This window comes from Scyliorhinus torazame, chromosome 1 (genome assembly GCF_047496885.1).
Source record: "Scyliorhinus torazame isolate Kashiwa2021f chromosome 1, sScyTor2.1, whole genome shotgun sequence".
Lineage (NCBI taxonomy): Eukaryota > Metazoa > Chordata > Chondrichthyes > Carcharhiniformes > Scyliorhinidae > Scyliorhinus > Scyliorhinus torazame.
The window spans coordinates 342,526,892-342,542,757 of NC_092707.1; the positions used below are offsets into that span (position 1 = coordinate 342,526,892).

Genomic DNA, 15,866 nt, shown 5'->3' on the forward strand with positions numbered 1-15,866 from the left:
CTCTTATACAGGCTTCTAAGCCAGGGTGCCTTTATCTAAAATCTTCTTTCTAAATCTGACTTCAACAAATCCATGTCCAAATACAGCAAGACTGGACAACATCCAGGCTTGGGCTGACAAATGGCATGTAACATCTGGGCCACACAAGTGCCAGGCAATGACCATCTCCAAACGGCATTACCGTTGCTGAATCCCCCACTATCAACATCCTGGAGATCACCATTTACAGAAACCAAGGTGCACTGGCCATATAAATACTGTGGCTAAAAGAGCAGGTCAGAGACTAGGAATCCTGCAACCAGTAACTCACCTCCTGACTCCCCAAAGACTGTCCACAATCTACAAGGCGCAAGTTAAGAGTGTGATGGAATACTCTTCACTTGCAGCACTAAGAATACTCAAGAAGCTTGAAGCAATCCAGGAGCAAGCAGCCCATTTAATTGCTACCCCTTCCACAAAGTCCCTCCACCATCAGTGCACAGTAGAAGCATCTACAAGGTGCATTGCAGAAAATCATCAAGGCTCCTATTAGCATTCATGTCAAGAGGGCTAGAATTCAAGAGCCAGGAAGTACATCTGAGGCTGTATAAGGCTGTGGTCAGACACCATTTGGAGTACTGCGAGCAGTTTTGGACTCTGTATCTATGGAAGGATTTGCTGGCCTTGGAAAGGGTCCAGAGGAGGTTCACAAGAATGACCCCTGGAATGAAGAGCTTGTCGTATGAAGAAAGGTTGAGGACTCTGGGTCTGTACGCGTTGGAGTTTAGAAGGCTGAGGGGGGATCTTATTGAAACTCACAGGATACTACGAGGCCCGGATAAAGTGGACATGGAGAGAATGTTTCCAATTGTAGGAAAAACTAGAACCAGGGAGCACAACCTCAGACTAAAGGGACGATCCTTTAAAACTGAGATGAGGAGGAATTTCTTCAGCCAGAGGGTGGTGAATCTGTGGAACTCATTGCTGCAGAAGGCTGTGAAGGCCAAATCACTTAGTGTCTTTAAGACAGAGATAGATAGGTTCTTTTTAAAACATTTTTTTAGAGTACCCAATTATTTTTTTCCAATTAAGGGGCAATTTAGTGTGGCCAATCGACCTGCCCTGCACATCTTTGGGTTGTGGGGGTGAAACCCACACAGATACAGGGAGAATGTGCAAACTCCACAGGGTCAGTGACCCAGGGCTGGGATTCATACCCAGGTCCTCAGCGCTGTAGGCAGCAATGCTAACCACTGTGCCACCGTGCTGCCTGATAGATAGGTTCTTGATTAATAAGGGGTTCAGGGGTTATAGGGAGAAGGCAGGAGAATGGGGATGAGAAAAAAATCAGCCATGATTGAATGGCGGAGCAGACTCGATGTGCCATGTGGCCTAATTCTGTTTCTATGTCTTATGGTCTTATCGTCTTGTAAAGGGAATGAAGAGTTTCAGCATCTCGATGGAATGAAGTTGTAAGAGATCTGAACCAAGCAATCAGGTGATTATGTACTATAGTGGATCCTGTTAGATACCAGGGAAAGATTGAGGAGGAATGGTGGTCTTCTCAATGTCTTGAACAGGAAATGAGCCCGAAGAGGCATGAGCCAAGGAAGAGGTGTACAAATTGGTTTGTAAAAACAACAACTGGGAACAGTTTAGAATTCAGCAAACGAGGACAAACGGATTGATTTAGTAGAGGGAAATAAGAATACGAGAGTAAGCTTGTGGAAGCATAAAAACTGTCTATAAAAACTACTATAGTATATGTGAAGAGAAAACGATTGGTGAAGACAAATGTAGTTTAGATCCCTTATAGTCAGAAACAGGAGAATTTATAATGGGGAACATAAAAATGGCTGACCAACTAAATACATACTTTGGTTCTGTCTTCATAAAGGAGGACACAAATAACATATCTTAAATATTGGGAGGGCAGCACGGTGGCGCAAGTGGTTAGTACGGTTGCCTCACAGTGCCGAGGTCCCAGGTTCAATCCCGGCCCTGGGTCACTGTCCGTGTGGAGTTTGCACATTCTCCCCGTGTTTGTGTGGGTTTCGCCCCCATTACCCCAAAAAGATGTGCAGGGTAGGTGGATTGGCCATACTAAATTGCCCCTTAATTGGAAAAAATGAATTGGATATTCTAAACATTTTTTTTAAATATTGGGGAACACAGGGCTTAGAGAGAAGAAGAAATTCAAGAAAATCAGTATTAGTAGGGAAATGGTGTTGGGGAAATTGATGGGATTGATTTCCCGGGGCCTAATAATCTACATCCCAGAGTACTTAAGGAAATGGTCCTAGAAATAATGAATGCATTGGGTGGTCATCTTCCAGGATTCTATAGGCTCTGGAACAGTTCCTGCAGATTGGAGGGTAGCTAATGTAACCCCATTATTAAAACATCAGCCTATTTAAAATGTCAGTAGTGGTGAAGATGCTAGAGTGTATCATAAAAGATTAAATAGCAAAGTACTTGGAAAATATTGACAGGACTGGTCAGAGTCAGCACGGATTTGCTTGACAAATGTACTAGAATTCTTTGAGGATGTAACTAGTAGAGTTGATGATGGATAGCCAGTGGATGTGGTTTATTTGAACTTCCAGCAGGTTTTCAACAAAGTCCCACATAAGAGATTAGCGTGTAAAATTAAAAGTGTGTGAGATTCAGGGTAGTATATAGAGGTGGATAGAAAACTGGTTGGCAGACAGGAAACAAAGGGTAGGAATAAACGGGTCTTTTTCCAAGTGGCAGGCAGTAGCTCGTGGGATACCACAGGTTCAGTGCTGGGATACCAGCTATTCACAATGTATATTAATGATTTAGATGAGGGAGCGAAATGTAATATTTCTAATTTTGCAGATGACATAAAACTGGGTGGGAGGGTGAGCTGTGAGGAGGTACAGAGATGATTCAGTGTGATTTGGACAAGTTGAGTGAGTGGGCAAATGAATGGCAGGTGTAGTATACTCTGCATTAATGTGAGATTATTCACTTTAGTGGTAAAAACAAGGCGGCAGATGATTATCTGAATGGCTATAGATTGAGAGAGGAGAACGTGCAATGAGACCTGGGTGTCCTTGTACACAAGTCGCTAAACATCAGCATGCAGGCGGCGAAGAAAGAAAATAGTTGTGCTGGCCTTCATAGCGAGAGAATCAAGTACAGGAACAGAGATGTCTTGCTGCAATTATACAGGGCCTTTGTAAGACCACAGCTGGAATATTGTTTGCAGTTGTGGTCTTGTTATCTGAAGAATGATGTTCCTACTATGGAGGGAGTGCAGCGAAGGTTTACCAGTCTAATTCCTAGGGTAGCGGGACTGATGTATGAGGGGAGATTGAGTCGGTTATGGTTGAATATTCGCTGGAGTATAGAAGAATGGGGGGGGGGGGGGTGAAACTCATAGAAACCTGTAAAATTCTGACAGGATTAGATAGGGTAGATGCAGGAAGAATGTTCCTGATGATGGGGAACCAGGGGTCACAGTCTGAGGATACAAAACCATTTAGGACTCAGATCAGAAAACATTTCTTCACCCAGAGAGTGGTGAGCCTTTTGAATTCTCTATTGAGACCAAAACATTGTATGCTTTCAAGGGGTTAGATAGCTCTTGGGACTATCTTGGGGCTAAAGGAGCTCTTGAGGCATTACAGCAGCTAGCACTGCTGCCTCACTGTGCCAGGGATGCGGGTGACTGTCTGTGTGCAGCTTGCACATTCTCCCACGCCTGTGTGGGTTTTCTCTGGATGCTCCGGTTTCCTCCCACAGTCCAAAGATGTGCTGGTTAGGTGAATTGGCCATACTAAATTGCCCCTTAAGTGTCCAGAGATGTGTAGGTTAGGTTAAGGGGTTATTGGGATAGGGCGGGGAAGTAGGCTTGGGTGGAGTGCTCCTTCGGAGGGTTAGAACATAGAACATAACAGCGCAGTACAGGCCCTTCGGCCCTTGATGTTGCGCCGACCTGTGAAACCACTCTAAAGCCCATCTACACTATTCCCTTATTGTCCATATGTCTATCCAATGACCATTTGAATGTCCTTAGTTTTGGCGAGTCCACTACTGTTGCAGGCAGGGCATTCCATGCCCTTACTACTCTCTGAGTAAAGAGCCTACCTCTGACATCTGTCTTATATCTTGGTGCAGATTTGATGGGCCGAATAGCCTCCTTCTGAACTGTAGGGATTCTATGATATGGGGGGAAAGCAGGAACAGGTTACTGAGTTGGATGATTAGCCATGATCATAGTGAATAGCGGAACAGCTCGAAGGGCCGAATGGCCTATTCCTGCTCCTATTTTCTACGTTTCTATGTTAAGTGTTAGCAAAACAAAAGAGCTGGTTGTTGACTTCAGGAAGCAAAATATCGTACACACCCCTCTCCTGGCTCCTGAACATTGTCGTCGAAGGGAAAAATCAAGAGGGCATTTAAAACAAATATATATTTTCATTTTCATTGATTAGATGTAAAAAAATTTTGGAGTGGGACAATGGAGCGGGAATCTTCGGTTTCCGTCGGCAAAATCACGTTCGGCGATCGACCAGAGAAACCCCGTTAGCGGCGAAATCGGGGGTGGCATTTGCGATGCTTCGCCCCCTCCAAAACGGCATTCTCGCAGAATATGTCGCATGGCATCATGATGGACTCAGGACGTCACCCGAGGACCTCCCCCGATGCTACGCCCCTGATGGGCCGGGTTACCGATGGTGTGGGTCATTCATGCTATTTCTTTTCGGTAACCCGGCGTGGCGGCTGCGGACTGAGTCCAGCGCTGCCACAGTTGGGTGGGAGCTGTTCCGCGGACATGGGGGCGCTTTGGCGGGGGCTGGGGGTACTGCTGGGGGCTGGTCCAGGGGGTGGCGAGCTTGGTCAAAGTGGGGCAGGTTTTGGCAGGCCCGGTCTGTGCGCTGCCGGCACCATGTCGCACGGCGCGGCTGCTGCAGGCTGCCGCCGTGCGAATGCGCAGCTACGGAACTGGCAATTCTCCAGCCGATCCGCAGCTAAAACTGGGGGTTTTACACTCCGTGCCTGCTAGCTCCCCACCAGGCAGAGGATCGGTGCCGCTTTTGCGCCGTTCTTTCGGGCATAAAACATCACTGTTCCCACGCTGGCATCAGCACTTAGTCTTCAAATCGGAGAATCCAGCCTATGGTCTTTGACAGACAGTTGGGAATCATTCAATTGGGTAATGAAGAGTTTGTTCATTTTTCATGGAAAGGGGGTGATCCACAAACATGGCAACTGGAGGTGGGAGTCTGAAAGATGATTTGATTAGATCCCCAGGAATAACTCTTATCAGGGATATAAGGCAGGACTTTGCTTTCCTGCATTGAACATGCCTTTAGTCAAGGGCAGCACAATAGCACAGTGGTTAAAACATTGCTTCACAGCTCCAGGGTCTCAGATTCGATTCCCGGTTTGGGTCATTGTCTGTGCAGAGTCTGCACATTCTTCCCGTGTCTGCGTGGGTTTCCTCCGGGTGCTTACGTTTCCTCCCACAGTCCAAAGATGTGCAGGTTAGGTGGATTGGCCATGCTAAATTGCCCTTAGTGTCCAAAAACGGTTAGGTGGGGTTACAAGGATAGGGTTGTTGTGTTATGTACTCTGGGATAACACAGGCTGCAACTCGATGCAGCTTTGACCAAAAGATACTCCAGACTTTGAAGTAAGTTCAATGTGATTTATTGAACCATTAGCACAGTTCTCTATGAGCTCAACTCTCCTGCTAATCTTGCTATCGTAACTCAGTCTAACTAACCAGTCTGCTCTAAGCCACGTGGTGGGTGTGATGCTTCTGATCTGCCCCTGTCCTACTCTCTAAGTGTTGCCTGTGGAAAGAACATGTGTGCCCTGTCCTTATCTGTGGGTTGTGTAATGTGGGTTGGTAGTGTCACCTCTGGGTGTCTTGACTGCCCATTGGTCGTGTCCTATTCTATGTGTTCATTAGCTATATGTCTGCATGTCATGCCATCTCTGGCGCTCCCTCTAGTGTTTACTTAGTCATAGTGTATTCACATTAACCCCTTGTGTATTTACAGTGATGCATATCACAAGGGTGGAGGTGTGGGGATAGGGTGGAGGTGTGTCTTGGGTAGGGTGCTCTTTCCAAGGGCCAGTGCAATCTCAATGGGCCGAATGGCCTCCTTCTGCACTGTAAATTCTGTTATTAGGTCTATGCAAGTGAACCTGAAGAACACATTAAGGTTTATTATTAAAATTACTGCACTGACTGATATATGTAGAATGTATTTAGACATTTTGACTCCTCAGGGAGTGCCATTTGCTTAGACACAGTTCCACATATTCCCATTGATTTGCCAGTTAATGGTTTTTGGTGTGTGACCTGAGCTGACAGTTGCAGAGTCTGAGATGGGCATGGGAGTGGAGCTGCGCGGGGACAGGGGAAAGCTGCGGTTTTGAGACGCGCGCTTTGCACCTCGGCGGCCGCCGTTAGCCGAGATCCCCACCCGAGTGGAAGCTGCTGGGTCCTGCCGCCCTACCCTCTACCAGTCTCCTCCTCTTCACGGCAGAGCTCCGCCATGATTCCGGCGCTCGGTGGCCGCTGCGGCCCCTTGCTGGCCGGCAAGCTGCGGGCCGCCGCCGCCGCCGCCGCCGCCGCCACCGGCGGTCGGTACCGGCTGTCAGTCGCAAGCGGGAGCTCGAGCCAGGAGAAGAACAAGTTCCGCGAGACGGTGCTGCTGCCCCGCACCGACTTCCCAATGAGACCGAGCGGCCGGGAGCTGCTGGAGAAGGAGCTGCAGATCCAGAGGGTACGGCCGCGGGGCGGGGGGGATGTTAGTCACGGTTAAAGGGAGACACCTATGGATGTGCCACAATTCATGTGACTAAACTGTAGGAGCATTGAGCAGGTGGCGGAGACTTTACTGCTGCGGGCAGGTTTGAAAACAGACTCTTCTGCTTGTTCCTGCCGGGGGCTGGATGCAGCGTTGCCGAGAAATGTGTGAAATAGGAGCTAAATTAGACCATTCAGCCCCTCGAGCCGGCTCCGCTATTCAATAACGTCACGGCTAATGTGTTAGTGTTGAACTCTATAGTCATATCTGTCCCCTATTAACCTTTGATTCCATTGCCCAGCAAAAGTTTTATCTACCTCTGCCTTAAAAATATTCAGTGGCCTCGCCTCCACCGTCTTCAGTGGCGGCGAGTTAGTTCCAAAGTCTACACAGTTCTCAAAAAAAAAAAATCCCCTCATCTCTGTCTGAAATTTAAAACAGTGACTCCCCTAGTTCTGGACTCACCCACAAGAGGGAAAAGGCCACTCAGGATTTTACTTACATCTTGAAGGCCCACTTTCTCAACCTTGCCCCTCGCCCGAGGTGTGATGATCCTCCGGTTACATCACCATCAGTCAGCTTTCCTCCTCAAAGGGGAAAGCAGCCTATGGTCATTTGGAACTATAGCCTTTACACTTCAATCAAGTCGCCCCTCACTTTTCTAAGTTCCAGTGGAAACAAATCCAGCTTGTCCAACCTATCCACATAGGACAGCCCACTCATTCCAGATATCAATCTAGTAAACCTTCTCTGACACACAAAGATGTGCAGGCTTGGTGGATTGGCCATGCTAAATTGCCCTTTAATTGGAAAAAAAATGAATTTGGTACTGTGAAAATAAAATAAAAATACAGAGCATTGGTGAGATCATTTTTTGGTCTCCTTATTTAAAGAAGGATGTAAACCTCCTTTACACTTAGGAGGTTTACATCCTTCTTTAATAAGGAAACCAAAAAATGGTCTCACCAGTGTCCTGTATTTTTTTTATTTTTACAGTACCCAATTCATTTTTTTACAATTAAAGGGCAAGTTAGCATGGCCAATCCACCTAGCCTGCACATCTTTTTGGGTTGTGAGGGTGAGACCCACGCAAACACGGGGACAATGTGCAAACTCCACATGGACAGTGACCCAGAGCCGGGATCGAACCTGGGACCTCGGTGCTGTGAGGCAGCAGTGCTAACCAATGTGCCACCGTGCTGCCCATCCAATGCCCTGTATAACAAGTGTAATATTATTACATTTATGTTCAATTCCTCTCGTAATGAATGCTAGCATTCCATTAGCTGTCTTGATTATATGCTGCACTGGAATACTCGCTTTTTGTGACTCATGCAGTAGAACACCTAGATCCCTCTGCGCTTTGAAATTCTGCAGTTATTCTCATTGAATCCCTACAGAGCAGGAGGAGGCCATTCATTCGACCCATCGAGTTTACATTGACCCTCCGAAAGTGCACCCTACCTAAGCTCAATGCCCACCCTATCCCTGTAACTCCATAACCGCACCTAACCTTTGGATACATAGGGGCAATTTAGCATGACCAATCCACTTAACCTGCACATCTTTGGACTATGGGAGGAAAGCAGAGCACCCAAAGGAAACCCATTAAGACACCGAGAACATACAAACTGCACACAGACAGTCACCTGAGGTCAGAATTGAACCCAGGTCCCTGCGCTGGGGCAACAGTGCTAACCACTGCGCCATCCATAAAAATCTACAGAAGTGGTCAGAACTACAAAGGTATCTGGTTATCTTCAAACCTCCGACTTTCGTTCTTGATTTTGTTTTCAATTTAAGTAATAACTCTGCTCTTTTATTCTTCCTGCCAAAGTGAACAACTTCACATTTTCCCACATTATTTTCCATCTGCCAGTTTGTCATTCAACGTATCTGTAAGCATCTGCAAACTCCTCGTATCTTCTTCACAACATACTTTCCTACCTATCTTTGTGGTGCCTGGAAATTTAACTACATTCCTTCACTCCCCTCATCTAAGTAATTGACGCAAGTTGTAAAAGGTTGAGGCCCCAGAGCATTCCCCTCTGGGACTCTACTCGTCACATTTTGCCAATCATAAAAAGGCCCGTTTGTGCGTACTCCCTGTTTTCTGCCAACCAGCCAATCTTCTATCCATGCTAATACATTACCTCCTGCACCGTGAGCTTTTTTTAAAATTAAGGGACAATTTAACATGACCAATCTACCTAGCCAGCATATCTTTTGGGTTGTGGGGGCGAAACCCACGCAGACACGGGGAGAATGTGCAAACTCCACACGGACAGTGACCCAGAGCCAGGATCGAACCTGGGACCTCGATGCCGTGAGGCAGCAGGGCTAACCCACTGCGCCACCGTGTTGCCCTACCATGAGCTTTTATTTTCTGCAATAACCTTTGAAGTCGTACCTTATCAAATTCTTTCTCGAAATCTAAGTACAGCATGTTTACAGGCTCTCCTTTATCCACAGCATATTACTCCTTCAAAGATCCCTAATAAATTAGTTAAGCATGGTTTCTTTTTCACATGCTGGCTCTTCCCGATCACCCATGCACTTTTCGAAGTGCGCAGCTATAACCTCTTTAATCATCGATTCTAACATCGGCCCCACGTCAGATGTCAAGCTAACTGATGGCAGTTGCTTTCACTGTAAGCAACACCATTCTTTAGGACTGAGTTTAATTACTGACAATGGGATGATGCCCAGTACGATCCCAATCTTTTCTGAATTGACTGGCCATAAGTCTGTTTCATCAGGGGCGTGCCCTGGATGTGTCATACATCTTCCTGGTGTCTGCCTTCGGAGCCATGGTCCTCTTGTGAGAATAATTGGCCTCATCCATTGTTCCCGCCTTCATGTACTTAAGGGGGACGACATCCCCAATCTGCGCCTCTGAAGTTGGTTAAGCTCGTCAGTCGAGGTGAAGTACCAGGATATGCCTGCTGGTGTGCATCAGCAGTTGTTTGGAGGCACAGAACCGAGTACACTGTGGGGCAACTGTTAGTCGTACCCAATTTCTGAAGTGTGTGGCTGGCAATGATTGAGAGGTACTGTTCGGTCATGGAAACCTCCCCAATGCCAGATTAAGGGGACTTAAAGTGATTGTGTGTTGTTTGAGAGTTTTGCAGCAGCTTGAAAAGCATGGCTTTATCAAGGAATGGTTGACAACAACAGTTTGGATGATTGTGAAAATGATGCCATAAGAGTAGAGAAAGACAGCAACATATATTTCCTCTAAATTATTCAGACCCTATGCCATCAATTATTGTAAGAAATCTTACAACACCAGGTTAAAGTCCAACAGGTTTGCTTCAAATCACTAGCTTTCGGAGCGCAGTTCCTTCCTCACCTGATGAAGGAGCTGTGCTCCGAAAGCTAGTGATTCCAAACAAACCTGTTGGACTTTACAGGTCCACAGGTCATTGAAAGGGGCAACACAGGTGGAGAAGGTAGTCAAGAAGGCATACGGTATGCTTGCCTTCATTGGCCGGGGCATTGAGTATAAGAATTGGCAAATCATGTTGCAGCTGTATAGAACCTTAGTTAGGCCACACTTGGAGTATAGTGTTCAATTCTGGTCGCCACACTACCAGAAGGATGTGGAGGCTTTAGAGAGGGTGCAGAAGAAATTTACCAGAATGTTGCCTGGTATGGAGGGCATTAGCTATGAGGAGCGGTTGAATAAACTCGGTTTGTTCTCACTGGAACGAAGGAGGTTGAGGGGAAACCTGATAGAGGTCTACAAAATTATGAGGGGCATAGACAGAGTGGATAGTCAGAGGCTTTTCCCCAGGGTAGAGGGGTCAATTACTAGGGGGCATAGGTTTAAGGTGAGAGGGGCAAGGTTTAGAGTAGATGTACGAGGCAAGTTGTTTACGCAGAGGGTAGCGGGTGCCTGGAACTCGCTACCGGAGGAGGTGGTGGAAGCAGGGACGATAGTGACATTTAAGGGGCATCTTGACAAATACATGAATAGGATGGGAATAGAGGGATACAGAGCCAGGAAGTGTAGAAGATTGTAGTTTAGTCGGGCAGCATGGTCGGCACGGGCTTGGAGGGCCGAAGGGCCTGTTCCTGTGCTGTACATTTCTTTGTTCTTTGTTCTTTAACCTGGTGTTGTAAGACATCATACTATGCCCACCCCAGACCAACGCAGGATTCTCCACATCATGGCTATCAATTATTGTATTATAAATGATGAAAATATTCTGATTGTGTTCCCAGACATGTAGGACGAAAAGCTAAACATTTTTCAAAATATATTTTATGTATAATTGCCTGAACATATTATCTGTCAATTTTTTCTATTATGTTCCTGTGTCTCCATTTATAATGTCATTGTCTATGGTTTCATGCTGGATTTATCAACAGATATGCTGTCAGGAGGGTGTAATAACAAGTTGCATATTCAGTTTCCATTGTTAATATGGACATAGGAATTGTATGGAAATCCAAAAATAAGGATATATTGATACATAAAGTCAATTACCCCATGCCCTCTAACCTACTTCACCTGAAGAAAGCACTTGATCTTTACTTCATTGCCATACAATGAAGAACTGACTACTTGTGAATTCATAAGGTCTGGTAAGCTGTTGAAATCTTGATGTATTTCTTGCTTTTATAGGAATGTGGTTTTTCAGAGCTATATTCTTGGCAAAGAAACAGGAAAGGCAAGAATTTTTGTCTTCACGATGGACCACCTTATGCGAATGGTGACCCTCATGTTGGTCATGCCTTAAATAAAGTAAGTTAATCTTCGGTGCTCATTAAATGCTTAGATTTATTTTGACGATTTCTCTTGAAATGGATATGTATATTGAGGCTAGGTTATGTACTGTGGTCAATTTTACAAATGAAAGCATGTTGGCACAGTGGTTAGCACTGCTGCCTCACCGGCTCTGGGCCACTGTCTGTTTGGAGTTTGCACATTCTCCCCGTGTTTGCGTGGGTTTCGTCCACACAACCCAAAGATGTGCAGGGTTGGCCACGCTAAATTGCCCCTTAATTGGAAAAAATGAATTTGGCACACTAAATTTCTTTAAAAAAAATTTACAAATCATTATTTGGTGATGTATTGTGCCTGATGGTGTAATTTATTTCAAAGCAATATGTATCAATTTATTTAAGAAATAAACCTGCCGCATCTAATTCCTTGACTTGGCATTGGGCGGCATGGTAGCACAGTGCTTCACAGCACCAGGGACCCGGGTTCGATTCCTGGCTTCGGTCTCTGTCTGTGCGGCATCTGCACGTTCTTCCCGTGTCTGCAAGGGTTCCTCAGAGTGCTCCGGTTACCTCCCAAAAGTCCCAAAAGACGTACTGTTAGGTGAATTGGACATTCTGAATTCTCCCTCGCGTGTACCCGAACACTACACAGCCGTAGTGTATCGACTAGGGTATTTTTACAGTAACTTCATTGCAGTGTTAATGTAAGCCGACTTGTGAAACTAATAAAGATTATTCTTATTATTTTGATTTCCCTAACTGCAGGTACTAAAGGATATTGCAAATCGGTTTCAGATGATGAGAGGTTCCAGAGTTCACTTTGTACCTGGCTGGGATTGTCATGGGTTGCCTATTGAGCTTAAAGCACTGGCAGAATGTGGTGAAGAAGCTAAAACACTTTCTCCGATAGAAATCAGACAAAAAGGTAATTTAGACTACCTAATTTCTTTTTCTAATTAAGGGGCAATTTAGCGTGGCCAATACAACCTAACCTGCACATCTTTGGGTTGTGGGGGTGAAACCCACAAAGACGTGGGGCGAATGTGCAAACTCCACACAGGCAGTGACCCGAGGCCGGGATTGATCCCGGGCCCTCAGTGCCGTAGGCAGCAATGCTAACCACTGCACCACCATGCTGCCTGATTTTTTTCAGTTTTGCCTTTCCCTCTGGTGGCTCAAAGATTTACTAAATGCAAAAACCATGATAGGCGAGGGTGAAAGAGGGTTAAGGAGTGCAAAAATTCCAACTCGCCGATGGCTTACTTTAGATTTTCTTGCCAGATTTCTTCCTCCCCATCAAGGCACCAAATCCTTCCACCTTATAATACAAGAGATATGGCAGGTCATCATCTGGTATTTGTCCATGTGTGAAACTTCATGTGTGAAAGTTCAATGTTATTGTTGGCTGACAATTGTATCTGCGATGGAATCCGAGCCAAGCCCAATGCTTTCCTCATTTTCATGCCGTATGTGCTTCCAGGCAGGATTCTCTGCAAAGTGATCAGAAGCATGAACTTTCCTTTTCATTAGCCTTGAACCCAATTGTGACCTCAACCCTCAAATTGAAGTTCAAGATTACTGTACCAAGATCAGCAATAACCCCTTTTGCCAATCTGTATGGCTTTAATAACTTTTTGTTGGTCCTTTAGGTAGGTTCTAAATGCAGAAATGTCTGATCCACGATGTATGTTGTCAGTTGAGTGTTAAGAGTCAAGTGATTGAGGATGACTTCCGGTGGCGGCCATGGAGTGAATGGTCGCCACACAGGGCAGATCTGGCTCGAAGGCATTGGTTTGGGCACTTTATACACGTTAGCGGGGTGACTCCGGCAGAAAAGTGGTGCGGAAGGTGCAGAAGGAGAGGTTCGCCCCAAGATTGGCATGTCTACTGACTACCAGACCTGGCAAAAAAGCAGTTAAAGACCTGGCTAAGGAATTGGAGGGGATATGTGGCGCAGCAACAATTGTGAGAATAACTGAGTGGGAAGGGTCGTCGTCAGTGGGAAAGCCCCAGTTGGAGCAGTTGATGGCCTTCGTCAAGGAGAAATTTCACCAGCAAAGGAAGAAGGTGCATGGCGAATGGTTAAAGGCCATTGAGGGAGCAGTAGCACCTCTCCGAGGATCGATGGACGAGGTAGAAAAGTGCCTCGAGGTGCAAGGGGCAACGGTACGCGAGGTGGAGAAGGTGGTGTTTGACCAGGGCGATTGGATTGAGTCCTTGAAGGCGGAGGTGGGGATCCTGGGGAATCTTGGCAATTCACTGCGAGCGAAGGTGGAGGAGCTGGAGAATAGGTCCAGGCGGCATAATTTGCAAATTTTGTGTCTGCCAGAGGGTGTAGAAGGAACGAGCGACACAAAGTATCTGTTGAGGATGCTGGCCGGGTAAGTGGAGCAGAAGGTCCTAGGCAAGGCCCCAGAGCTGGACCAGCCCCATAGGTCTTTAAGGCAGAAGCCAAGGGTGGCGATTGAGCCGCAGGTGGTGATTGTGCAGTTGCACAAGTTCATGGAGAAGATTCTAAGGTGGGTCAGGGAAAAGCGGGACTAGTGGGAGGAGAATTGTGTCTGAATGTACCAGGCCGTGGGGTTGTTGGCTGGGCGGTATTCAGACGGGTAAGGGGCCAATTAGACAAGGAGAGACCGGTGGGGGGAGTTGCCATGCTAACAAGTGATGCTGATGAATGGAGGTGAGGTGGGGGAGGAGGTCATGAGGGATAGCCAGGTGGGTAGCAGAGGGGTGGGTAGTGGGGCGGGTGCATTGCGACGTGGCAGAGTTGGAGGTGAAGCGTGGTCATGGGCAGAGAGGGGGGCCATCTTGGAAGGGCCTGTCTCAGGGCTGTATTAAGTGAGGTAGAACCAGTGGGGGATAATGGCAATCGGTAGAGGGGAATGGAGGCATAAACCTCCGGTAAGAGTTGTGATGTGGAATGTCCAGAGGTTAAATGGGCCAGTTAAGAGGTTCCGTATTTTGGGCATCTGAGGAGTTTGAAAGCGGAGGCGATTTTTCTACAGGAGAGGTATCTCTGGGTGAAGGATCAAGTTAGGTTAAGGAAAGGGATGGCACAGTGGTTAGCACTGCTGCTTCACAACGTTGAGGACCTGGAATTGATTCCGGCCCCAGGACACTGCCCCTATGGAGTTTGCACATTCTCCCCGTGTCTGTGTGGGTCTCACCCCCACAAACCAAATATGTGCGGCGTGGGTGGATCAGCCACGCTAAATTGCCCCTTAATTGGAAAAAATTAATTGGGTACTTTAATTTACAATTTAAAAAAAAAAAGGTTAGTTTGAGGAATGGGTGTATGGGACAAGTATTTCACTCGGGGTTTGATTGGGGGGGTGGCCATTTTGTTGAACATAAGGGCGGTGTTTGTGGGGGCCAAGGAAATGCGGGACCCGTGTGGAAGATATGTGTTTGTGAGTGTGGTGCTGGAGGGGACGCTGGTGGTGCTGGTCAATGTATCTGCGCCCAATTGAGACGACGCAGGGTTCGTAAAGGGGTTAGTGGGAGCGATCCCAGAGTTGGATACGCACCAATTGATTATGGGTGGAGATTTTAATTGTGTGATTGAACCAAAGGTGGACAGGTCGAGCCCCAAGTGAATGGGAAAGGCAAGGATGGCAAAGGAGCCGGGAGGGTTTATGTGGCGTATGGGAATGGTTGATCCATGGAGGTTCAGGAACCCGGGGGGGGGGGGGGGGGGGGGGCAGAGAGTACTCCTTGTTCTCACGTGTACAAGGTGCACTTTACAATTGATTTCTTTGTGGTGAGTCAAGCAGTGATGTTGGAGGTGGTAGGGGCGGAGTATGCCAGAATTATGATTTCAGATCATGCGCCACATTGGCTGGAGGTGAGGCTTAGCCGGGGAAGGTGCTGAGGCCGGGGTGGAGGTTAGATTGGGTCTCTTGGCAGATGGAGGGTTTTGCGAAAAAGGTGAGGCTGGTGATTGGGGATTACATGGAGGGTAATCAGAGTGGGGAGGTATCGGCGGTCACGTTCTTGGAGGCGTTGAAGGCAGTGGTCCGAGGCAAGATTATTTTGTTCGAGACACACAGTGATCGGAGGAGGAGGGAGGAGCATGGGCGGTTGTTGGACAAAATAGTTGAGGTGGATAGGAGATACTTGGGCGGGGGGGTGGTGGGGGGGGGACTGTTGGCAGAGAGGAAGAGGTTGCAGGGACAGTTTGATAGGTTGACGACGGGCAGGTACAGAAGATGAGGAGGGTGCAGTTTGAGTACAGAGAGAAGGCGAGCCGTATGCTGGCCTACCAGCTGCGGAGGTAGACAGAGTCTAGGGGAATTCTGAAGGTGCGGACAGAGAAGCGGGAGATTGTGTCGGAGTTGGGGAGGATAAGCAAAGTGTTCA

General features: G+C 47.0%; 1 protein-coding gene across 1 annotated transcript in view; it reads left to right on the forward strand.

Annotated features, from left to right (window-relative positions):
* The first annotated feature begins 6,503 nt into the window (after positions 1 to 6,503).
* iars2 (isoleucyl-tRNA synthetase 2, mitochondrial) overlaps positions 6,504 to 15,866 on the forward strand; it is a 120,179-nt gene continuing 110,816 nt past the window's right edge. The window contains exons 1-3 of the mRNA XM_072509489.1: positions 6,504 to 6,749; positions 11,404 to 11,523; positions 12,270 to 12,429. Of these exons, the coding sequence (XP_072365590.1) occupies positions 6,519 to 6,749; positions 11,404 to 11,523; positions 12,270 to 12,429 (511 nt within the window). The 5' untranslated portion in view covers positions 6,504 to 6,518. The remainder of the gene's footprint in view (positions 6,750 to 11,403; positions 11,524 to 12,269; positions 12,430 to 15,866) is intronic.